Here is a 25,876-nt window from a genome sequence, read left to right as displayed (position 1 = left end):
CGGGGGAAGGCGCAGAGTGCGGGCGGGCGCCGGGACGCAGCCGGGAGGAACAGCCGCTCGGGGACCCGGGACACGACCGACCCAGAGAGACTCGGGCTCGGTGCTTGCGGCACAAGGACCACCGAGGGCCCGCCGCGCGCACGATCTCGCGCGCATCACTGAGTCACTGGTGCGTCCACTCTCCTCCCCAGGCCGAAGACGCTTGGAAAGACGTTTCCCTCTACTTCTCCGGGGACGAGTGGGCGGCGATGGGAGACTGGGAGAAAGGCTGGCACCCGAACCGGAAGAGGAACTTCGACGTGCTCCTCAGCCGAGGTAGGAGCCTGGTGACATGACGGGCTGCGCTGCGGTCTGCGGCTGGGGCGGCCCCCTCCCTCCCGCCTGCGGCTCCCTCCCGTATCAAAGCCGAAGGGGGGATTTGCTCCTTCGCGTCAGAGCAGGGCCCACAGCCACTCGTCGCTGTGAACTCTCCCATCCCGTGGGAGCCAGTCACACGGGCTTCCTGGGGCTCGTTCCTCCTCCAGGCTCTTTGCATTCAGGACAAAGGTGTTGTCTCTTTCCAGGTCTCAGGGCCCCGCGACCAGCTTTCATGTGTCACCGCCCCCGCAGGCCGGCCGCCGAGCTCCAGGAGGAGGACCCTGGGGACTCTGATGAAGAGTGGACTCCCAGGCGGCAAGGTGAGGGGCAGGCGGAACCAGAGCCGCCTGCCGACACGGACCTGTTTAGGTCAGGCTGCATCTCGGGACTTAACCAGGGAGCAGGTTCGCTTGTCCAGCGAACAAGCAAGATGCCAAACAGTGTGTCGCACAGTAAGGGGCTATTCGTGTAGACTTTCAGGTGCAACATAATCACATGTATTTATAGATACAGTAATAAGCAGTAAGTGTATAAGAACATACAAGCGAATAAGAAATAACTAGTTCAGAATAGTTGTCATCGCAGGAGAGGGAGGCAGGTCTGGCCGGTGAGGAGAGTTCCAACACCCGGCTGCCCACGGCCTGCATGGGGACAGACGGACACGGTATTAACCGTGGTGATTACGGGAGTTTGGGGGAGGCCCCGGGTAGGGAGGGTTGGTCACTGTATCTTTCCTGGTGTCGGCCCTGGTGCCATTCTGTCCAGCATCACGAGTGCTCGCTTGGTAGGGCCAGTCCACTTCCATGGGTCTGGGGTTGAAACACAGCTGAAGTCAAGGTCCGATCTTTCACTTGACTGGAATTCTCTGCTTCTGTGGTCAGCAGACTGTGGGTGCTGACCGGAGTCTAATGATTAAGGAAGGGCGGGGACGGCCAGTAAGTGCCCGGGTGGGAGGGGACCAGAGAAAGGAGGCGAGGTGGCCGTGGTGCCGTAGCCCCGACAAGGCCAGTTTGAATGAAGAAAGCAGGACGGAGGAAGGGTTGTGTTAAAGACAGGGAGTTTCTGTGCAGTCACTTTTACGACATATTTGTCAGGAGAGGCCACTTTATTTCTAGTAAATGTGATAGATGCTGTATGAACATAGGATGAAGTGTGGATGACACTCTGTCTATTTTCTTTATCTTTATAATGAAATTAGTTGATGGCCCCAACAGAAGCCTAGGCCTTATGATACCTCAGAAAACCTTTTCCAGTCACCCTGGATTGTTCTTGGACTATTCTCATTCAGAATTCTGTGTCCCTGATAAGGATCTCCAGATTTTGGAAACATTTGCCAACCAAAACACTGATTTCTCACCATCTTTCAGTGAATCCTTCTTGGGTGGCCTTCAGAAGGGAACGGAGTGAACCCCAGAAGGTGAGTATTTCCCAAATCCTGTTGACAAGAAAATTTTCCTCATAGACAGGAATGCAGGTAGGAGTAGGAAAATGCAGAAAGTATCCTGGGAACTGCTGCCTTCCTTTCCTGGTCTGTTCAACACATTGTCCGATATTATCATCTTTTTAAAAAGATTTTATTTATCGATTTTTTAGAGAGAGGGGAAAGGAGAGAAGCGTGTGCGAGACACCCTTGTATAGGTTGCCTCTCGCACGCCCCCAACTGGGGGGCCTGGCCGCAACCCAGGCGTGTGCCCTGACCGGGAATGGAACTGGTGACCTTTCAGTCTGCAGGCAGCGCTCGATCCACTGAGCCACACCAGCCAGGGCTCATCATCAGCTTAACAGTTAACAACGACAGCAACAAGAGTAACTGCCAGTTGTTTCATTCTCACAATGTTTCAGACTTTAAGAATTCTACGTGAATAAATTCACTTAAACATTACAACAACCTGATGAGGTGCACACTATAACTATCACCATTTACTATGAGGAAAGTGAGCTTTCAGAGATACAGAAATGTTTGACTATATGTCTAAGATCACGGTATCAGGGGTGGTGCAATCTAACCCATAGTGTCTTCTCTAAACCACTCACACACTCATTACAACGCTCATGGTTTTGCCCTGGCCAGCGTGACTCGGTTGGGTGTCATCCTGCAAAGCGAAAGATCGCCGGTTTGATTCCCGGTCAGGGCACATGCCTGGGTTGTGGGCCAGGTTCCCGGTTGGGGTGCATGCGAGAGGCAAGTGATCAATGTTTCTCTCTCACATCGATGTTTCTCTCCCTCTCTCCCTCCCTTCCCCTCGCTAAAGAAAATAAACAAAATCTTTTTTAAAAATTAGAAAAATTAACTGTCATTCTTTTCTAAAGTTTGCATTGTTTTATCGATATGTCATTACATCATTCATCTGACTGATGGTTTCAGCCGAAGTTCTTTTCTGCTGTGCTCCCGTGAGAGGTGCACTGAGACCCTCTGACTGAGGAAAGCATGCAGTGTATAGGCAGTTTGCACAGTGGATGGTCCCAGATGGAGAAGAATGTAGAATGTCCAGGATCACAGCCTCCCGCTTTAATCAAAGAGCATCTCTAACCCCTGAGGAGCTTCAGGTTTGATGACTGAGAAACAACAAATAATAACATGACTTAAGGAATTCATATAGGTTACACACTCTTCAACAGAAACTCGTCTGTCTGGAACTGATTTCAAATGCCTTTTCCTGTAAGGTGACGTAACAGCTTCTTTCTCTGAGTTCCAGTGAGGCCACTCTCATCCTGTTTAGAATCATTTCTTCAGCCTGCCTACCTCTGCGTTGTGAGCTCTTTGAGAGGCTGGTCCGTACCCAAATCTTCTCAGAGGTCACAGGCCCAGGTCAGGGCCCCTGAGGGCCCCCGAATGTTTGCTGAATGAATGAATTCACAATTACAAATTGAACTAGAAGATGATCAATGAACACGGAAGATAATTTCTGTGAGATTTGAAATATGGAGAGAGCTGAGGGGTAAATTGATGGCAGGACTGTAACCTCACATTCACACTGTGTTACACAATTCACAGAACACTTTGGTGAGCATTATTTAATTGCACGTTCACTGTAACATTGAAAGTTAGCATGTTATAGATCATGAGGCTGAAGACAACTAGCTACTGATACAGCCTTATTGAAACAGAATTGGTGGGAACCAACTAATCTAAGTACAAATATTCTTTCTAAGGTATTGCAAATTTTATCACCATTTTATTTACTGTCTAGACATGTTTCTGCCAACGATTTCTTTGTTCTCTTCCAAATATCCTCCACTCTCAATATTACAGAGACAGTTGAAAGAAAAGAGCCATAAGGCATGAGTTCTAATCTTGGATTCACTACCCACATTGGCCCTATCCCCTCTAATATTCATACTCCATAGGTATTTCCAAGGGTTGAAGTATTAAAGAAATGCATGTAAAATGTATCATAAGCCTTAAAAAATTAAATACATGTTACCTTTGTAATATGTGACTCTTACACTGAAGGCAACATCCAGGGTGCCGTTAAGCAGTGAATACAGTTTGAAGGAATTGTCAGGAACAGCAAATTTGATGACTGCAAGTGACTCAGAGCAGGCCCAGAATCCAGCGTCCCCTCCTGGAGAAGCGTGTGCCTTTGGACAGCACATTAGACGACAGTCGGGTAAGAGAACATAATTTGGAAACGTTATTTCCTCTCCGTCCTACAGAAGGGCTGATAACTATGGCCTGGGTCTGTGGGGCGGACTTTGGATGGGCCTGGATTCAAGCTGGGCTAAGCTGAGGCTGAAGTTAGCACTGGAGCTGTGGGCAAATCCTGAAAATGCTCTGAGCTCCTGAATGCTAATGTGTAAAGTGAAGAGAAGGAGACATCGCTCGTATATTGTTTGAAAGGTTAAGTTACATTTAAAACAAGTGACACATGCAAGTTGTCCAACGAATGCATCTGTGATCATAGCAGCCACACTTTATTGGTGTTGGGTGCCCAGGCCTTTGCTCAAGGCCTAACGCATAATGTGCACTCTGTAAATACTTTATGAATGGTTACAGGTTGGCAGGTTACACCTGGCAATGGGAAGATCTAGAAACTAAAACTGAATCAGTCATCTGTAGTTGGTGTGGAGTCTTAGTCTTCTGAACCAGTAGTTAACAGTAAAATACCGGAGTATGCAAAAGGACAGGTAATAATTTGATGGGAGGAGATTGTGTGTTTTATGACAAAATGGGAACTAACACTCCACACCCCACCAACCTCGCTCACCTGGCCTTCTCCAACTCAGCACTCAGGATAGAGGAGATTGATGTGAAGATGTACAGCCTACGAGAAAGAAAGGGCCGTGTGTACCAAGAGGTCAGCGAGCCCCAGGATGATGACTACCTCTGTAAGTGACTCACTAAGAAGCATGTTATGATATAACAATTTCATCTAGTCCTTTGGTCCCCAAATCATTCCCTTCCTCTAGTGACCTGGAGTACAGCATTGAGTCTCAGTGATGTCAGTGCCGGACACCCTCTGAAGCTCTTTGTGTCCAGGAACATGCGCTGTACCTTCCCTAACCCCTGTTGCTCTCGTCTCCAGATTGTGAGAAGTGTCAGAACTTCTTCATCGACAGCTGTGCTGTGCATGGGCCCCCTACATTTGTAAAGGACAGTGCAGCGGACAAGGGGCATCCCAACCGCTCAGCCCTCACTCTGCCCCCTGGGTTGAGAATCAGGCCATCGGGCATCCCTGAGGCTGGGCTTGGAGTGTGGAATGAGGCAGCTGATTTGCCAGTGGGTCTGCACTTTGGCCCTTATGAAGGACACATCACAGAAGATGAAGAGGCAGCCAAGAGCAGATACTCCTGGCTGGTGAGAAGTATTTGCCTCTTCCACTGTCCTCTGGCTTCCCACATTCCTTCTGAGGCCTGGAGGGACCTCACCTCCTACATGCTAGACATGGAGGGACAACATGGTTAGCTGTGTGCACTGACGGGACTTCACATGAACACAGAGCTCCTGTTTAAGGATCAGAGCGTAAGTGGGAGCAAAGTGGTGCAGACACAAAGGAGTGCCTCCTCCCTTGCGGGGCTCCTGCTCTGATTGGACAGATAGACTCGGATGTGTAGATGATGAGTAAGGAAAATATCGTGTGGTCACAGCTGGCAGTGGAATCCCCATGCAGGCTGCAAGAGCTTTGATGAGAGTGGAGTAAAATAATTCCTCTGACTATTACCTCCCCACAAAAAAAATAAAAGGTGTTTAACATCTTTTCTAAAACACAGATCGCCAAGGGGAGAAACTGCTATGAGTATGTGGATGGAAAGGACAAATCCTGGGCCAACTGGATGAGGTGAGGTCAACGGGTCTCTGGGTGCCAGAGGGAACTCATCCCCCACAAGCCCATATGTCTTTCCCTCTCATCATGCCTCGCTCAGTGGTCTCCCTTAATCCCTTTTCCTCTTTTTCTCCATACAGTGTTCTTTCATTTCAGGGGACATTCAGGAAAAAAGTATAGCATATGTCCTCAAAATGTAAAGCTCTCTGCTAGACACAGTCTGGGCACTGGAAAGGACCTTGAACAGCCTAGATTCACCAGGGGCACTGGATTATACTTTAATTTATCAAATGAGCATTAATTAAGCACTCACTATATTCCAGGTTAGATGAAGGAATACATTACTTGAACAGGTCACACAACCCATGTCCTTATGGAGGACTTACTGCAGACAGACATAAAAACAATTGCTTTTAGAAACATTTAACTATAATTTCCAAGAAGTGCACAGTGTCAAGATAGCACAAACCAAGGATGGCCTAAACCTGGGGGGCAGCAAACCGTCCCAGCCTCACTTCTAACTAGAGCTGGGCTCTGAGGCCTGCAGAGGAGTGGTCACGGGCCCCTTTCCTGAGAGGGGCTCTCTCTTATCAGGGATAACAGAATGGGAACCAACTACTATTGTTCTGTTTTATTCTACTAAGACAAAAATACCTCCAATTTTCTACGGTAGCCTTGGGGAGGCAAGTGAATGGTACCCTAAATAAAGTGTAGGGGGGGTGGAGAAAGGCCTCTCAAGAGAAAACAGACATGGGCTGAGTACTGAATAATTAGTGAGCTAATTTAGAAGCAGGCCCTAGATCAAGCACCAGGTTCTGTGGTGTGAGACAACTTGATTTAGAGTTTGGAGGAGCCAGAGAGCACTGGATATTATGGCCAGTCAGGGTGGAGGTTAAGTCTGGAACTGGGTTTTACAAAATGGTATTAGGCAGCATTAGCACTGCAAGCAGGACTTGGAGGTAGGAGTTCACATGACACGCTGACAGACGCTCAGATGCTGAACAGAAGGTCCCTGGGAGCAGTAGGGGCTGTGGGCGACACCAGAGCCTGAGGACTGTAAGAGTCAGTGAGGAGCTGGACATGGAATTTGCTTCGCTGGAGGGGATGGTGCGGTGTGGCAGGTAGTCCGGGAAGGGCTTTGCAGGTAGTGGGAACTCATCGCTGTACTTTTCTTTCATCTTCCTCAATCCCAGATTTGTGAATTGCGCCCGGGATGATGAAGAGCAGAACTTGGTGGCCTTTCAATACCATGGGCAGATTTTCTACCGAACCTGCCAGGTCGTCAGGCCAGGCTGTGAGCTGCTGGTCTGGTACGGGGACGAGTATGGCCAGGAGCTGGGCAGCAAGTGGGGCAGCAAGTGGAAGACAGAGCTCGCAGCTAGGAGAGGTGGGCACCACTGTTCTTCAAAACAGAAAGAGAAGAGAGAATTCTCCATAGAAATATTCATGATCCAACTCCTAAGTAGAGTAAAATCCACTCTAAAGTCAGTAAAGTTTCCAATCAGATGCTTCAGAAATTCACAATTCATATGCCTTTGACTCTTAGGCAAAATATTTATATTTTTTCTTTTTAAAATATTTCATGCCCAAAATACACAAATGCATATAGTGCTGACAGGCTGAGAGGCAAAAAAAGGAAAAAAAAGTTTTCAAGCACTGACCAGCTCTCACCAAAGCAGTTTTTCTGACACCTTTATAGCTGTTTCTTATTAATTTTCCTCCATACTTCTAAGTAAAACATTTTTTATAGGCATTCATTATCTTTTAAAGATTGACCTGGCTGGTGTTGCTCAGTGGGTTGAGTGCTGGACTGCAAACCAAAGGGTCACTGGCACATGCCTGGGTTTCGGGCCAGGTCCCCAGTAGGAGCATGCGAGAGGCAACCACACATTGATGTTTCTCTCCCTCTCTTTTCACCTCCCTTCCCCTTTCTCAAAAAAAAAATAAATAAATAAAATTTTTTTTTAATGATTTATTTTTACAGAGTGGAAAGGAGGGAGAAAAACATCAGTGTGCAAGAGAAACATTAATCAGTGGTTTCTCACATACCACCAACTGGCTCACAACCCTGGCATTTGTCCGGACTGGGAATTGAACTTGTAACCTTTCAGTTTGTGGGACAACACCCAACCCACCGAGCCACACCCTTCAGGCAGGGCACATTCGTCCGTCATTTCAGTGAATCGTCAGGTGAGATCCTACTCTGGCGCACAGGGTCCTGGGACCAGGAAGTACAGATTAACTGCTCTGGAGGGGCTGACAGGTGGAAGAGGGAAGCCCAGGCACATGTGTTTGCATGTACAAAACACTGTGCAGCGGTTAGCGCTTTGGAGAAAACTCATCCAGGACAAGAGCCTAGGGATCAGTGTGGGAGACAAGCGGTGTGGCCGGTGGTCCAGGAAGGGCTCTCTCGGGAGATAACATTTACTACAATACCTGCGGGCAAAGGGTCCCAGGCAGAGGGAGCCTCTAGAGCAGGGAAGAAAAGAGGTGGGATGTTGAATTGGCTGAGGGTCACTCGGGTCTCGTGTCAGCACAGAGGGTAAGAACGGAGATCAGACAGATGCTCCGCAGCCCGGAAATGCAGCGCCGATGATCCGAGTTGAGACACTGGGGACTCTCCTGAGTGAAAGCGTGCAGTCGTCAGCCGTAGAGTGCTGTGTTCTCTGTTCTGATTGTGCTTTGTTAATTTTTAGAAAATAAACTCCAGTGGGGGATCCCCTCAGAGATTGCTTCATCTCCAAGTGAGAGAGCGTGGCGGTGGGTCAGAGAGGAACAGGAGTCGGGCGTGGAAGAAGTGTGGTTGGAGAAATATTTTGAAACAGGACTTCTCGGTGTATTTGAAATGGGCTAACACCGAATGAAATGAAGCATAAATGTCTGGTGTGAGGCTTAAGGAAGGACATTTTCTTAAAGATTTTATTTATTTATTTTTAGAGGGGAAGAGGGAGAAAGAGGGAAACATCAATGTGTGGTTGCCTCTCGCATGCCCCCTACTGGGGACCTGGCCCACAACCTAGGCATGTGCCCTGACTGGGAATCGAACTTGCGACTCTGCTTCGCAGGCTGGCACTCAACCCACTGAGCCACACAAGCAAGGTCAGGGAGGACATTTTATTTTACTGTTTAGGAAAGCAGAGAAGCAATTCCTAGTTGGGGCCTGTGGTTTGCTCTTTAACACGATTTAGAAGATGCCTATAGAAGGGAAAGGTCACTGCAGTCCCATCTGCACAGGGAGTGAAATGGCCTCTCGTGCTCCTCGAAAGCCCCTACTCTGGGCAATATGAGGAAAGACCCTTGATGTGGGCTTTCTGGATTTCTGAAGAAGGTGCACTGCGTAAAAATAAAAAGGAAAATAGGGTGCAAGTGGACGCTTTGTGGGAGACGGAGCTTGCGTTGTCACCACAGTAAGAAAGACTCATGGGGCAGGTCTCACCAGGAGCCAAGTCGTGCAGCCCAGGCATTCTCGTCAACATCTGCCCTGACCAAACCTTTCTCTTTCAGCAGAACCACAGCCAGAGGTGCACCCATGTCCCTCCTGCTCTCTGGCCTTCTCCAGTCAGAAGTTCCTCAGCCAACATGTGGAACTCAATCATCCCTCTGAGAATCTCTCAGGAACATCTGCAAGAAAACACCTCCGAGCAGAGGAACCCTGCCCAGAGGATCAGAATCAGCAGCAGCAACAAACTAGTACTCACAGCTGGAAAGATAAAGCTGAAGGTCAGGAGGTCAAAGAAAGGTCCAAACCTTTGCTTAAAAGGATCAGTCAGAGGAGAATCTCAAGACCCCTTTTCCAACCTTCCAAAGAACGGATGAGGAGCTCCAGTGAGCATGAGAGAATGATGGAGGAAGAGCCCCGCAGAGGCCAGAAAGAGAGTCCAGAGGACACAGGCAAGTTGTTTGTGAAAGTAGGAATGTCAGGAACTGTAACGATCGAGCATGGAGGGTGTTCGCAAAGCTTCAATGATGGGTCACATCTCATCACACACCAGAGGACACACTCAGGGGAGAAGTCCCATGTTTGTAGGGAGTGTGGGCGAGGCTTTACATGCAAGTCACATCTCATCAGACACCAGAGGATACACTCAGGGGAGAAGCCCTATGTTTGCAGGGAGTGTGGGAGAGGCTTTACATGGAAGTCGCATCTCATCACACACCAGAGGACACACTCGGGGGAGAAGCCCTATGTTTGCAGGGAGTGCGGGCGAGGCTTTACATGGAAGTCGCATCTCATCACACACCAGAGGACACACTCAGGGGAGAAGCCCTATGTTTGCAGGGAGTGTGGACGAGGCTTTACCTGTAAGTCAAATCTCATCAGACACCAGAGGATGCACTCAGGGGAGAAGCCCTATGTTTGCAGGGAGTGTGGACGAGGCTTTACCTGTAAGTCAAATCTCATCAGACACCAGAGGACGCACTCAGGGGAGAAGCCCTATGTTTGCAGGGAGTGTGGGAGAGGCTTTACACGGAAGTCACATCTCATCCCACACCAGAGGACACACACAGGGGAGAAGCCCTATGTTTGCAGGGAGTGTGGGCGAGGCTTTACATACAAGTCAGTTCTCATCACACACCAGAGGACACACTTAGGAGAGAAGCCCTTTGTTTGCAGGGAGTGCGGGCGAGGCTTTACACGGAAGTCACATCTCATCACACACCAGAGGACACACACAGGGGAGAAGCCCTATGTTTGTAGGGAGTGTGGGCGAGGCTTTACATACAAGTCAGTTCTCATCACACACCAGAGGACACACTCAGGAGAGAAGCCCTATGTTTGTAGGGAGTGTGGGCGAGGCTTTACACGGAAGTCACATCTCATCACACACCAGGGGACACACTCAGGGGAGAAACCCTATGTTTGCAGGGAGTGTGGGTAAGGCTTTACACACAAGTCAGATCTCATCACACACCAGAGCACACACTCAGGGGAGACATCCCATGTTTGCAGGGAGTGTGGGCGAGGCTTTACACACAAGTCAGTTCTCATCACACACCAGAGGACACACTCGAGGGAAAAGCCCTATGTTTGCAGGGAGTGCGGGCAAGGCTTTACATGGAAGTCGCATCTCATCACACACCAGAGCACACACTCAGGGGAGAAGCCCTATATTTGCAGGAAGTGTGGACGAGGCTTTACCTGTAAGTCAAATCTCATCAGACACCAGAGGACGCACTCAGGGGAGAAGCCCTGTTTGCAGGGAGTGTGGGCGAGGCTTTACACGCAAGTCAGATCTCATCACACACCAGAGGACACACTCAGGGGAGAAGCCCTATGTTTGCACGTGGACTGAGTGAGTCATTAACATTAAGTTGCATATCAACAGCCATAGGAAGTCTAGGTCTCCTACTCTCCCCAAGATTGTAATTAGTACAGAAGTAACTGGTTAAACAAACCCTCCAGTTTCATTACAAGAGACGAGATGGACAAACAGTTCCATAGTGATATGGGGATGTCAGCACCATTCTCCATGGTTTTTTGACGTCCTATTCTAAGAAGTTTTGTTCCTATACAAATATGAAGCCCACATCCCTCATTCCACACACCCCTCCATCACTGAACGCAGAGTTCCAGAAGAGCCACAAAGAACTCATTCTCTCAGCCACAGAAATTCAACTCCTACAAATGCGGAAGTCTTTAGTCAATCTACTTTGGTTACTGCCCAGAGAGGGATTTGACTCATCAGGGAAGGGAATTCTGCGGATTCCTGGGCAGTGGGGCCTTTTCTCCTAATCATCCCCCTACCCTCCTCACTTGGCTTCTCTGGGCTCTTCTCCTGGTTTCCTACAACCTGTGGGTCTTAGAGGTGAATGGCAGGGAGGGACGTATGCTTGTGCACGGACTGAGCCTGGCTCAGTCTGGGCACCTGGTCTTCCTCACTCTCCTTGCTGCCCCTTCAGGGTCAGCATTTCCTGGTGCACAGCATACAGATTCCACATCAGTCTGTAGTGGGTGTGAGTCTCAGCTCTGTCTCCTCCAGCTCTGTGATGTAAGGCAAGATTCTCAGCTTCTCTCTGCCTGCTTCCTAGTCTGTACAGTGGAAATGGGAACTCCAGCCTTTCGGGTTGACATTCAAAGTTGAGTCAGCACAGAGGATCGCTGAGATCACAAGTCCTGCTGAACAGCCTTCAGTGCCCATGTCTCCCGGGTCTTTAGTGCTGGACAAAGGAAGATAAGGACAGGGTAGGGGTCTGTAGCCAAATTCAGACTTTGAGCAGACCCCACTGCTTTCCTCACATAGACTCAGCGGCCCTGAGGTGGGGGATGCACTTCCCTCCACGTCACCACCCTCCCACTGAGCCCGCGCACCCTCAGAGCCTCCTCAACACAGGCAGGTGCTACTGAGAGTGACCTGTGAAGCAAGACCCTTGCCCACCCCCTTCTGAGGACTGACACTGGGAAGAGCATGTCCCTGCACTGGTGTGTTAGGTGGGATAGATGGTAAGCCAGGGCAGGGAGGCCGAGGAAGACATGTCTCCCACTAACTCAGCAGTCCTGAGCCTGGTCCAATTCTATTGCCAGATGTTCCAGTGTCACAAGAAACACCGTGCTAACACGTTGAGATTCTAGATATCGTTTCCACTGTCTGGCAAAGGCTTTCAAACTGTATTCATCCCAAGGTCTAGAAGATGGGAGGGGGTCCACAGCGCTCAAGGGAAGGACCCAGAAAACAAACTTGGCTAATCGCTTTCCTCTGGCCACTATCTGCTTTACGAGAGGGTCCCCAGTGCTTACAGAAAGAGCCCTTAGGTAACTGGGTAACTGCCTCAACTTTAACTCTCATGTATCTGCCTTACAAGATGACCAACGGGGGTCTGAAGTGAGATAAGGATTCAGGCTAACAGACCCCCCCCCCCCCCACACACACACATATCTACATGTGGGTGGGCACAGCCCCTGTGGAAGCTGGCACCACTTTTACCCACCAGTCAATATGTGATTTCTTTGCCCTCATCCCACCAAATACATGAGTCCTCAGGACGAGGGACCTGGTGCTCTTGCCTTTCACCCCCACCTCGGCAAGGCCTGTCCTCGTCCATGCGAGCGTTTCACGAATACACCCTGCTTGCACGCTAGTACACTTGCCGATCTGTGATCCTTTACTGCATCGGCAAGAAGAACCGAGTTTCTCCTGTGACAGGTGCGCCCCATCTGCGTATGGCGTTCATGAAGCCCACACACAGCAGCTTCTGTGATGCACTTTCCTCGTACCCGGGCCCCACAGGGCTTCATGCACCACTGACACCATCTCGAAATTAGTACTTACTGCATCTTTAAGCTTTTGTTTGTGAAGTGAAGTTTGATGGGATGATGGACATGCGTAATGGTGGTCATTCCTGGCCACCCGTTCCCAGATGATGTCCACAATGGTCCAAGAGCACAAAATTCCCGTGGACCCAATGGCTGAGAGTCCAGCAAGACTCAGGGTGAGAACAGGGTAAACATCCCCATCTGCATAAGCATAGTGAGGGTGCTAACAGCTCCCAGAGGCCACACTTTTCTTAGAACCAGAGCCGAGTTCAATACAGAGAGATGGCGAACAATCAGTGAGGACCCCATCACACCCTCTCCTGCATGAGGGAGACCTAAGCACGACCCACCCTGTTCCTGCTGGGGTGGGTTCCCCAAAGGGGGACACCCAAGTCCCATGACCTGGATGATGACCTTTCTGTCCTCCCAGTGCCAGGCTTGTGAAGAGTGTCTATATAAACTGTGGATTTCGGTAATAAATATCCACTATTATTTTCTTTTATGCTTTTTTAAAGGAAGGTGTATTTCTTGGGTTTTGTTTCGCTTCCCTGTTTCTCCCCCCAACAGCACAGCCCAGAGAGAACACCATAAACTCAATATTCCGTGGTTTTCAGCATGGGAGAGGGGCAGAGTCCTGGTGTGACACTGCCAGAGGGGCCACACTGACATACAGTGGGGAGGGGACCATAGCCTGCCAGGTGATGGTCATCACCCCCCACCACCAGGACAGACCCTGGAGCTCTCCCAGAAGGCTTAGTGATCCCAGATGAGTAGAGAGAGGTCTGTTCCCTCTCCCTCCCCTTCAGCAGCAAACCACATTCATAGTGTAGCTGCCACCTTCCAAGGTGTCCCCCAAATCCACATGCTGTCACCCCTCCCCTTGTAGAGCCCCTCCTTCACACAACCAGGCTGATCTGTGCTGTGAAAATGGTGTGCGGCTCTCCAAGCTAAGTCATAACAGGCCCTTTTGTTTCCGCCTTGCTCCTGTAGTTCACACGGTCTCAGACCACCTTGTGCAGGGAGCTGGGTGTTTACCCGGTGTTTACACACCCCTCCTGCCCACCTGCCAGTGGCTGGCAGCCACCATCCTTGTTTGGAAGTGGAGGCTCCAAGGAGTGACTGCAGCCTGAAATCTGCTGGATTCTGAGTCTCTTGCCCTGGCCCCGAAGCTGGTCATGTAATGGAGAGGATGGTCCTTCTAGGTGGGTGCCTCAGGGCCTCCTCATCTGCTCTCAGTGGCACTGGGTGGAGGAGCCAAACCTGCCTCTGATCCCCACCACGTGTGTGTCTGCAGAGCGTGCCCGTGTACAGCCTGATGGTTCAAGGTGACGAGTGAAGTTCCGCAGTGACAGCTAGACTCACACTCACTGACAGCAACAGCCACCCTCCCCCATCTCCAGGCTGACCGCGTCCAGCAGAGGCCAGCGCACATCCCGTGAAATGTGTTCTCATGAACTGTGTTGAGCCACAATGTCACCCAGGCCCGTGGTCCTCAGCCAGGTGGCTCATTAGAACCCTCTGGGCCTCGCTGGGACACACCGACCAACCGTCTGTCCCAGGGCAAGGGCAGCCGTCTCTGGCCTGGGCAGTGACTCGAATGGGGAGACAAGGACAGCAGGCAGAGTCCACAACAAAGTCTGGATGCGGTTGCTCTGGGGTCGGGCGAGGGGCTCTGACTCCTACCACACGTTCCCAGCACAGTGGTGTTGGGGACGGGCACAGGCATCCTTCCTGTGACGGTCCAGCCACCGTGACGTGCGGGCCTCCCTGTGGCAGGTGCTTGTCCAGACAGCAGCCAGACCAGCCAAGTCCTCAGGTCTCTGCTCAGGGCCTTGGATGATGAGGAAGAATCGTCCTTTCCAGATTACTGAGCAGCATGAGCTGCGCATTTCACCTGCATGGACTCAAATCTACGAGGCAGAAACGCCTGCAGCCACAGGCCCGGAAACAACAGCGAGATGGTTCAAGAGCACGACTGGCCTGTGGCTCCGGCACACGGTCCAGGCCCAGAGGCCCGGCTGCCAGGCAGCCCGGCAGCAGCACCAGGCACACAGCTTCGGCTGTCCTTCCGCTCCGTCTTCCTGGGCCTGTGTTTTGTCCTCCTGGTAGCCAGGGGCTCCTGCACTTCCAGCATCACACTTGTCCAGTCCCAGAGACCGGGAGGGAGGACGGGAGCCAGTTTCTTTTGAACTGGGAGCCTGCTACTGCTGGGCTTGTTAGAGTTGGGAAGCCCTCCCCTCTCTGGACGGAGCCACCGTTTGTGTCCTTTGATCCCAAGACAGAAACACCAGGACACAGAGAACGGCAGGGGTTTGTGCCCTTATTCCCAGTGACGGAAATGTGCAGGCACATCTGGTCCCCAGCAGTAAACCCAGCACTGCCCCCAAGGTGACGAGCGGATGTCGGGGTCTCACCTGCAGCTGTTGGGCATTCCAGCTGGGCCCTACCAAAGATTGCACAAGCCTGACTCAGGATGGAGAAATTTGCTCCCCTTGGAAACACAGTCAGAGGGGCTGTAACAGGGAGGTGGTGGGGGGAGGGACTGGCAGCAGGAGACAGTCCAGACCTGACTTCTGGCTCTGCTCCCAGCCCTGCAGGACTGAGGGCCACAGTCAGGGCCTGAGGGTCTACAGTCTTGGCAGCTGCTGCCTCCTCCTCCTGCCAGAGGTGCACCTGGGACCAGGGCTGCCAGGTGTTCGGCCCCTGCTGGCAGGATCGGTGCTCCGTGTCTGACGGGACTCTGGGTCTTGGGGTGGATGAAGCTGTCAGCTAGGAGCCTGTGAGGAGCCACCCAGCCCCTGACCCCCGGCTCCCAGCCCTGCCCCTGCCAACACCCCTGACTGTGGATTATCTCCACCAAGCATCTCACTTGGGTGTCTTGGTATTTTGTTTTTTTTCTTTGTAAGTGTCATTTGTATAACTCTAAATGCCCAAGGTTATAGTTTCAGACTAGAAAGAGCAAACAAACCCACAAATTGAAAAAAATTAACCATATTGTGCCATAAAGCAAGTTCCAACAAATTTCCATTGAATGAAATTATATAAGGTATGTTACTTGCTCTCAATGCTAATAACGTAATCTAGAAATCAGGAATATAGGGCAACTAGAAAGTCCTTTTATTTAGATGTTATAAAGTACACTTCTAAACAACCCCCCAAAACAAATCACCATTGGAGTCAGAAGTAACTTAAACTGAGTGATAATAAAAATACTGCGTACCAAGGCCAGATCATTCGGGTTCCACAAATCAAGGTCAGTGGTTGTCAAGCAGAAGTGGTTTTGTCCCCAGGGGGACATTAGGGGAAGCAGGGACACAACTCAGATTGTCATGAGGGCGGAGGGGAGGGAGGGTGTTGCTGGCCAGCAGAGAATAGAGGTCATGGATGCTGATCAGCACCTACAATGCAGAAAAATTCCCCCAGGAGAAAGAATTATTGGCCCAAAAGGTCCGCAGTACTGTTACCGGGAAGACCCAAATTGGGGGAATTAGGAGGCTTCCCCTCCTCGGTTCTTGTCCTGCTCAAAAGAATGGGCTCAGGCAAGGGACAACAAGCACAGTGAAAGTGAGGGAGCAGGGTCATTTGTGAAATGCACTGGACAGGAACCTGCGCTCCTGCACCCAGCTAGTCTGAGTGCCCGGCCTGCTGGGGTGTCAGGGCTTTCATGCTTGCAGCAAGCGTGCAGGCTTCCTCTGCCAGCCCTTCTCCTGCCTTGGGACTAACATACAGTCTCAAAGGCTTCCTTTCCCAGATGGAGAAAACAGTACACAGACTTTCAAAGGCTCCCTTCGAGCTGCTGGTCTCTCTTGTAATCTCTGAAAATCATACCTGACCCCGCTGAGGACTGCTGAATTACTGGGTGGGACATGTCCCCGTGTCCCCATCCCCTGCCCCACCTTGGTATGCTACCTCTCCTGCTTAGCAGTGCTGAGAATGAGAAGCCCTGCTCTGTGTGGAACTCAATGAAGAGCCCCCAGGACTCTTGGAAACCACACATCACTTCGCTCCCTAGATCTGAAACGCCTCTCTGCACAGACAGCATGCAGACTGAGGTTTAAAGAACAACAACGACAAAAGCTCGCCATCTTGCAAAGATTGGCGAGTGTCCAAGGCTGAGAAGAGACCCTCAAAAAGTCAGGAAGCAGAAAAGATCTGACACCTTAGGAGACGGAACCACACTGTGATACGCCACAGCGCACATCTGAGGGTCGCTGCTTCTTTTCATTGCCCGTACATCCCTCGTTAATAGCTGTTAATAGCTGTTCTACAGTGTAACTAAGAATCAATAATCTTAGCCTTTTAGTTCCCATAATTCACCACCTAAAATTTCCCTGTTGAAAATGTGGACACGGGCCGTACTGTAAGTTCCTTAGATTACCCACAAGGGGCACACCCTCGCTTACAGGACACTTCTGATTGCGGAGCACTGGAGCACCACGCATCCAGGCCCTGGCTCATTGAAAACGCTAAGAACGCAGTTACTACTTCATTTAGTCACTAATGAACTTACAACTAACAAAAAGAATTTTTCTAACTCTTCACATTATCTTATATCTTCATGTTTTCTGTCAAGCTTTACCTATTTTTATGTTATATATAACTAAAATAATCTGATAATTATTATTACATGGTAGCTTACCTTGAAACTCATTAGAATCAACTCTTACATTATTACAAATAATAGAATTAAATAATGTATGGGAGAAATTACATGCATAATTAAATGTCCTTTATATACAAAAGAGTAAGTTACAGATACAATTTTTAAAAACATCCAATAGCAACAAAACTGGTAAAATGCCTGGGAATGAAATTAGCAAGAATGTGCAAGATCGGTATGAACCAACTCATAACTAGCTACCCAACAAGACACCTGAACAACACCGAATGGGGAGGCTCGGTCGTTTGGGTGCCGGGCTGCAGACCTGAAGGTCACCAGATCGATTTCCGGTAGGGGCACAAGCCTGGATTGAGGGTGTGTGAGACACAACTAATCGATGTTTCTCTCTCTCTCTCTCTCTCTCTCTCTCTCTCTCTCTCTCTCTCTCTCTCTCCCCCCCTCATTCCCTCTCTCTAAAAATAAATAAAATCTTTTTCTCAAAAAGACACTTGAACAACAGGAAAGTAATAGTATGTTCTTGGATAGAAAAATACATAATGATCTCAATTTCCCACAGTTACCTATTAATGTAATGTGATTTAGATTAAAATATCAGCAAAAAAACTTTTAATCCTCACCTGAGGACATGCTTATTGATTTCAGAGAGAAGGGAAGGGAGGGAGAGAAACATCGATGTGAGAGAGAAATACCGAAGGGCTGCCTCTCGCACGTGTCCCCACTGGGGACCGAACCCGCAAACTAGGCACATGCCCTGACCAGAGCTTAAACTACAACCTTTCGGTTTATGGAAGAAACTTGGTTTTCTTGCCAATGCAGGAAGGAATTACAGATCAGCCAGCCTATTAGTGAGCAAGCAGGGTTTACTAGTGATCCGTTCTCATGGAAGAGAACGGGCCTTGCTGAGGCAGCATGAAGGGCGAAGCTGCCGGCCAGGGCAAGGGTAAGGGCGGCAGCGGGCAAGGGTAAGGGCGCCAAGAGCCTCAGGTCCTTAGGGAAGATCCACTCACTATAGGCAACGTTTCCTTCTGGTCTGCATCAAGGTGTTTTCCCAAAAGTGAACACCAGATGGCAGAAGAGAGGCGCACTTGGAACGTTTTTCAGTGATCATATTGTACTGTAAAGCAAGTTTCAACAAACTTCAAAAAATTGAAATTATGTAAAGTATATTGCTGGCAGTAACTGCAGTCAATCTAGAAATCAGTAACAAAGGGTTACTAAAAAGTCCTTATTTTTAAAAGTGATGAAATGCACATCAAAATAGCATTGCATTCCACATTCCTAGATGACACACAATACCCACTTTTCCCAAGGACCTGCACTAAGGTGTCATTCCTCAAAACGGCCACAAGATGTCAGCAGAGACCGGCAGATGGAAAGGAAATCCTCCTAATGGCCTGGCGGAAAGCTTCCTTGGCTTCTTACCCGGAGATGCAATGACGGGCACTCTTTTCATTGCCCCCCCACAACATAACGGCACAATGTCCTCGCCATTTTTTCCCACTGCCCCTGCCACCTTCATGCAATTTCACCATTCCACCGTCCCAAAACATGGTTCTCTTTTGGAGCAGAGAACTCTTCCAGGTGTCTGACGCAGTCTTCCAGGCAATGGAAATTTCTCTATATAAAGAAAAATTCAGAGACGCGAACTAAATGGCCGTGAGAAGCAGCACAGTCTCTGAGTACTATGGAGGAATCGGGACTGCACAGCCAGGCTGGAAGCATTTTCCCTGGTCACCAAAGAGAAATGTGCTCTCTCACCTAATCCTAACCTCCCGCATCTTCTGCTGACAAATTCCAGACTCTTTCCTTCGGGAGGAGCTTGCAGTTAGTATGATGGGAAGCGATACGTGTAGCCAGTAACCTGATGGCTTTCTGAAACGAGCTCCTACTGCAGGACTCCCTCCCGAATCCACCACAAGGCCATCATCACCTCCTTTGGACAAAGACCGGCCTTTGGAAGGGCGAGTGGTGGTTCCTTCCTTTGCCCACCGTCTCTCCCGTCCCACATGATTCTCAAATAGCAGAGATTCATGCTCCCCCCCAACACACAGACTTCATGGAAATGGAACGTTTTCCTCACGTTTCAGTGGAGAACCACTTATGGAAATCTGGTCAAGAAGCCTCTCCCACCATCCGGCTTCACTCCTGTGGAGCCCAAACATCCATGCAATTCATGGAACCAAACTGGTACAAATGATTTTCGAAGCCTGATTAGGATACTTTGAACATGTTGCCCGTCTCCTGCCTCCCTGCCTGTCTCTCAGTGAACGCCTGCTGCTGAGGGCTGTCCCCTGCACCTGGTCTGCCTACCCCTGGGACAAATCTCCACCGTGACACTTCACAATCCACTTCTGACACGTTCCGTCAGTCACAGCGTCTTCTCCACATGCACCACAGATCTTTTCTTGCCTTCCATTTGTGCTTGTACCTTTCTTGAAATGACAAAGCCACAGGGACCGATAATGTTGCTTATGTTCATGCGTCTTCACTGTGAAAATGGCCAACCATACATTCACCACTTGTGGTGAGATTTTTATCACATGCTGATAGGACACCTGTCACGATACAGTCTAACATGACGGTTTCGAATGAGGTTAAAGACGAGTCATGTTACCAACCTGCCACGTCCAGTTCCAGTACGGTCAACCATGTTGTTTGACAAAGTCCAGACATGGGGGATATGTCTTCAAAGAAGCGTATCCTGGCCTGGAGGACGTGGCATTACTTGGGATTTGCGTGTGATTTTGTTCTTTCTCTTTAATGGAATCTGCATTTTTACTGCTTTAATCATCTGGAACCTCCTGGAAATGATCACCACTCTTAGAACTGACCAGCAGCTGATACAAACAGGATATAATCAGACCAATGCGTCTCTGGTCAACAAGTCCCTGAATGTCTAAAAGTTGTTAGAGTAACAGCCCCTCCTTTACCTTGAATAGGAATATATATTAATTAGACAGCCATAGAAATAAGAAAAGCTGGTTAGCTATTAGGTATACAGAAACAGTTACTATGAAGCTAAAGTTTATAGTACACAGAGAAACATTTTAGACAGAAAAGATAGATAGCTAAGTTAGATATCACAAAAGCCTTATTGCCTCTGCTCAATCTACTGTATACTTTTGCCCTATGAACAATTTCTGAAAATGTCTAATTGTCTGATTTATGACTCTCCTAGTTAAAATAATCTTTGTTCACTATAACTGAATCTATGGAAACTTTGGCCAAAACAATCTTTGTTTAATATAATTATATCCATGGAAACTTTCGTACTTTTCCTGGTTACCTTTGTATTGATATTTTTGCTTAACTGATCATGTTATGCACTTGCAAATGTTAATCTATGCCAAAAAAGAAAATATAAAAATCCATTTGTGCTTGCAATAAACGGAACAGAGCTTCACTGTCCTCTGAGGCGTGATGTCGTCTGTCTCCCATCGCCGACGCCTCATAGCACCTTCGGGACCCCCTGGACTCTGCTGCAGCTGGACCGCGGCACCAACCCTAACCGCAACCCCAACCCCTAGTCCTAACCCCGAACCATGCCACGCATCAGACACCAGACCCAGTGTCCGAAGCCTGTCTCTGACTCTGGATGCCTGACTCTGGACATCACACTCCAGAGAACACTCTTTCCTCCTATTTAAACCTGTAAACCCTTGAAACTTAAACATCTAATGTCTGAAAACATAAAGCAGGTTTCTGTAAAAACAAAGTTATTTTAAATCAAGCAAATGATGCAATGATGACGCACATTAGACATGAGATGCGCGAGGCTGCTGCCGGCACACCCAGGCCTGCTTTTTGAAACCAAAATCAGTTAAAGTAAGTGAGTAAATGTGATGTCCCCCTGATTAAAAAATTCTGGGCAGCAGGAGAAGCTTTTCTCAGAGTAAGACCACCCACGGAATTGAAGAAAAAGGTTGCACATTATACTTTCAATAAGACTCTTTCTTCCATATCAGAGAACTTCATGACTCATCATTGAACAGACCCCTATATTATTTTAAACATTTGATTTATTTACTTTTAGAGAGGGGGAGGGAGAAAGAGAGGGAGAGGAACACCAATGTGTGGTTGCCTCTCACACGCCCCCTAGTGGGGATGTGGCCTGCAACCCAGGCATGTGCCCTGACTGAGAACTGAACCGGAGACCCCTTTGGTTCACAGGATGATGCTCAATCCACGGAGCCACACCACCCAGGCAGACATCTATATTTTTAAAAACCTTGAGTAGTCCCTTCTAATGAGAAGACATTCATAGAAGTGGTTATATATATATACATATATATATATATTACACACACACACACACACACCAGAGATGCTCAGTGGCTACTTCACGGCACCATCCCCCTTCCCAGACACTACAAAGGCGATAATGGGAAAGCAAAACTGGGAAATTTTTATGACCACAAACAAAAATTAGAACGATTGACCATTTCTTTCATAAATGTAAAATATTGAAGACCTTGTATAAAATGGTTTGACATTTCCTCAAAAAAATTATCCTGCTGTATTCAGTAACTCTACTCCAAAATACATAGCTCAGAAATTGAAAACATGCTATAACAAACTTATACATGACTATTCATTACAGCACTGTTAACAAGAACTGAAAGGTAGAGAGTATTAAATGTCCATCCACAATAAATGAATAAAGAAAATTTGGTTATTCTGTCACCAAAAAGGGACTGGACCCAAAGGGGTTTGCCCTGGAAAAGTCTCATGTGTGTAGATTCTTCACTTCCTGCAGCACAATTGCACAACACAAAGCCAGGGAATTTGGAGAGTTTGTACATTAAATCTAAGGACAGTGAAGCAAAGAAAGGGCTTCAGAGAGAAGAGGCACAATCACAGCAACAAGAGTGAGCACAGACGGAACTGCTTCTTGGGAAATGGAAAAGTTAGACACAAAGAAGGTCCTTGGAGACAGGATCAGGGGGTGAGCCAGGGACGAGCTGCTGCTGCCCACGGTTCCCCTGGCTACGAGTCTCCTGGGGACCCTTGGAGAGAAGGAGAAACAGAGCGAAGATATGCAGCAAAGAAGAGAAGGGAAGGCGCACGTGTGCTCAACAAACAGTGCATGCTGGGTCCTTTTTTAAGGGTTTTACCTGTTTTCTAACGTTGAGGACTTTACAGGAGGTCTTAGAAGACCAATCTGCACACAGTACTCTGACTTCCAGGGCTGTCCTTTCATGTGCTCATGCAACAAAACGAGCACACAGAGTGATCGGGGTCCTTCTCTGGTGAATTTCTCCTTCAGAAAAGTCACCAGAGAAGGGCTGGGACTGCGGTGGGTCTTCCCCTGCATGGTCTGCAATGTGTAAACCATTTACTCTCAAATATCCTCGGTTAGGGAAGATAAGATCCTCATATTTATTACCGGGCTGTAAATCATTGTTGTTACTCTGCTATCAAACCCACTTTTCCCATTCCACTACCAAGGAATTTTCCTACCTTTTTTACTAACCTGCCTCGACTCCATTCACTTGGGGACTCATATTGGCATTGAATTGGACATAATGACCATCTGTTGACAGACACCAGACACCAGAGCCAACCTCAGGATCCTGGACCCAGACCTTTGACTCTGAAACCTGGATCCTGGAGCGGACGCAAACCAAAACCGGGACTCCAGGCCCAAAGCCCCAAACCCAGAGCCGTGTGCCCTCAACTGAGCCAGACCGTGAAGTCTGAAGGCCAAACACCAGATGCCAAGAACTGACATGGGACCCTTCATGCCAGACTCCACACACCAAAACCAAAAGCTTCATCTGCACGTGGACCTCACATGCGAGCCCAGGACATAGAGCCACAACCTAAGAGGTGCGAGACTGCAGACACACAACTGAATGCATTTTGACTCTGAAGCACAGGCCCTGGACACAAGACGCAGATCGATAACCAGGATGCCATGGCCAGAATTTTGAGTTAGGGTCAGACACTGGGCCCCGGTTACCAGAGGCCACAGGCAGAAGCTGAACCGGATGCTCCCATTGTAAACAACGCTGCCATTCAATAGGATAAAACCCACGTCTCTCCAAATGCAAACTTCAACCTTTTACCAAACCAAGCACTGATAGGCCAAGAGACAGAGCGAACAAAAAGGATGCTGACCTTGCAGGGCAGACGTCCATGATCTCTCACTTGCAACAGGTTCAGGAGTTAGCATTGTCTCGCCGTTCATTCCTCACCAGCAATTTTTCAAAACTGTGGGGGATTAAAAAGCAATTATTTTCCTCAAACCTTGTCCACTCTAACACCTGTGGGATAATAATCAAAATAACATAATCTGATCAATACAGGATATTCAACATTTCATATGTGCATGAGCACAAACGAAGACCAGACAATGAGGTGACACCAGGGATAAAGGACATTTGGGAGGATGGGGAAACAGGGTCTTATAGAGGTAAAGTGGGTGATAGGTAATTGATGAAAAGTGCAGCATTCGTGGAATGTGACTTTTTGGGAGGCAATCCTACAAACTACTCACCACAAGGTAAACTAATAAACTCTTCCAAATTTCATGACTGTGATCGCTCAGTTGAGAATAGGTTACTTTGCTAAACTTGTTAAATCTTGTGGCAACAGCAGCAGACATGGCCTGAGAGAGCGACCGCCTGCCACCAGGGCCTTGCACTGCGCACAGGGGGTCAGAGGACTGACTGTCCTTGTGCAGTGCAATGCAGACCATCCTCCTCTGCCTGCAGCCAGCAGTGGGCAGAGGGTCCCGAGAGTGCAAGGCACGTGACCCCAAAGCCACAACTGAGAGGCGAGCCACGGCCACACCGGTGGGATGATGAGATTTGTCATCTCACCTGACACATGAGATGGCAGCAGAGAGACACACTTGGGATAATTTTCAAAGGGACCATCCTGTGTTAAGGTAAGTTTTAACAAATTTCAAAGGACTGAAATTATAGACAATTTGTTTCTTTCTGTCATTGCTGTTAATATAGAAATCAGGAACAAAAGGTAACTAGTAAGCCCTGATACTTAAAAGTAACTAAATACACGTCTCAGTAACATTGCAGTCAACATTCAACTGAAGCAGGGTGCAGCCAAGAGGAGGGCCCCAAGAAGGGATTTGTAATGGGGTCCAGGACTCAGGGTGTCCAGGAAATATTAGAAAAATGTATATAGGATGTCCTCACCCCCACAGGCCTGAGCCAGGGGGGATGGGACACATGGAACAGGGCCATTCAGAGCTGTTTTGGGTAGCAAGAGCTTTGCAGCTAACCCCTGGCACAGTCATTTAACATACCTATAACCTTTAACTGGTTTCATAGATATGTTAAATAGCTGTGGCCCTGCTTTGAGCCAGGGAGATGGGAGTGACTTCCACCCAAGATGGGTCTGGGAAGCAACTCCCCCTGGTTACAGGGCCTGAGGGAGAGCTTGGAGAGGATTGGCTCCATGCCATGGGGCCACACCTGCCCAGACTTCCTATGGCAGCCCAGTAAAGCTGGAAGAATACGGGGATGCTGGCAGGTGTAACTGAATGTAGGAGGAGTCGGAAATGGGGCTGCAAAGGAAGATGGGTGCTGGGATTTAAACCTAGGCCCGGCAGCCATAGGAAGAAGAGACCATGCGGCTCTGAAGTAGAGGAGAGACCACGCGGCTCCAAAGTAGTAGGGAGGACCACAAGGTTTTGGGGGAGAAGGAAGAGACCACGCGGCTCCAAAGTAAGTAGGGAGTAGACCATGCGGCTCTGAAGTAAATAGAGAGAACCACGAGGTTCTGAGGGGAAAAGAAGAGACCACGCAGCTCCATAGTAGTAGAGGAGGGCCACAAGGTTTTGGGGGAGAAGGAGGAGACCACGCGGCTCCAAAGTAAATGGGGAAAAGGACCACACGGTTCTGAAGGAGAGTAAAGAGGACCACGAGGTTTTGGAGTGCTGCTTCTTGCCACGCGGCTTAGGCAGCAGGAGAGACTTTGCAGCCATAGAGAAAGGGGAGAAAGGACTCTTGCTGGTGGGCCGTGAGAAGGTGCCACATGGCTTTGGATTAACTGGAGATTGCAGCAGCCACACAGCTGATGGTGCCGGGAGCCTGAATCACGGACTTCTACATCTTTTCCTGAGACACGGTACCCCGGACTGGGCACAGGGAGAGGGAAGGACTGTGCATCTGTGGGTATTCTCGAGGACTTTAGTATCTTATTGAAGACATTAGGCCATTACTCTAAGTCTGTGTAACTTTTAAATAAACAATTCCTTTCCTTTTCACCAGTCTCTGGCATTGAGAGACGTCTTTCCTCTGGCGGCGGGCATTTCGAACCTAGCAGGTGGGCGTGGGGGGAAGGAACCTCCAGAGACAGAAAGGCGGAATCCTTTCTGTAATAATTTATCGTGAACCACCCCCCCCCTCTGCTCTG

At 48.9% G+C, this 25,876-nt stretch overlaps 1 protein-coding gene, 1 long non-coding RNA gene and 1 pseudogene across 2 annotated transcripts; all 3 read left to right on the top strand.

The window, feature by feature from the left end:
* Positions 1-571: 571 nt before the first annotated feature.
* On the top strand, positions 572-3,961 carry LOC128779795 (uncharacterized). The gene is made up of 3 exons (XR_008425867.2): positions 572-677; positions 1,725-1,774; positions 3,812-3,961. It is a non-coding gene; the product is annotated as an uncharacterized lncRNA (long non-coding RNA).
* Positions 3,962-4,526: 565 nt separating this feature from the next.
* Positions 4,527-5,758, top strand: LOC128779769 (histone-lysine N-methyltransferase PRDM7-like). Its single transcript, XM_053915909.2, has 3 exons — positions 4,527-4,686; positions 4,884-5,155; positions 5,569-5,758. Exons 1-3 carry the CDS (start codon positions 4,527-4,529, stop codon positions 5,638-5,640), a joined length of 504 nt encoding a protein of 167 aa, XP_053771884.2. The 3' UTR covers positions 5,641-5,758.
* Positions 5,759-9,129: 3,371 nt separating this feature from the next.
* On the top strand, positions 9,130-11,380 carry LOC139440396 (histone-lysine N-methyltransferase PRDM9-like; annotated as a pseudogene).
* The last annotated feature ends 14,496 nt before the right edge of the window (positions 11,381-25,876 follow it).

Source organism: Desmodus rotundus, chromosome 12 (assembly GCF_022682495.2).
Source record: "Desmodus rotundus isolate HL8 chromosome 12, HLdesRot8A.1, whole genome shotgun sequence".
NCBI lineage: Eukaryota > Metazoa > Chordata > Mammalia > Chiroptera > Phyllostomidae > Desmodus > Desmodus rotundus.
Note: the sequence above shows the minus strand (reverse complement) of the source record. Positions and strands in the feature narration are given on the sequence as shown.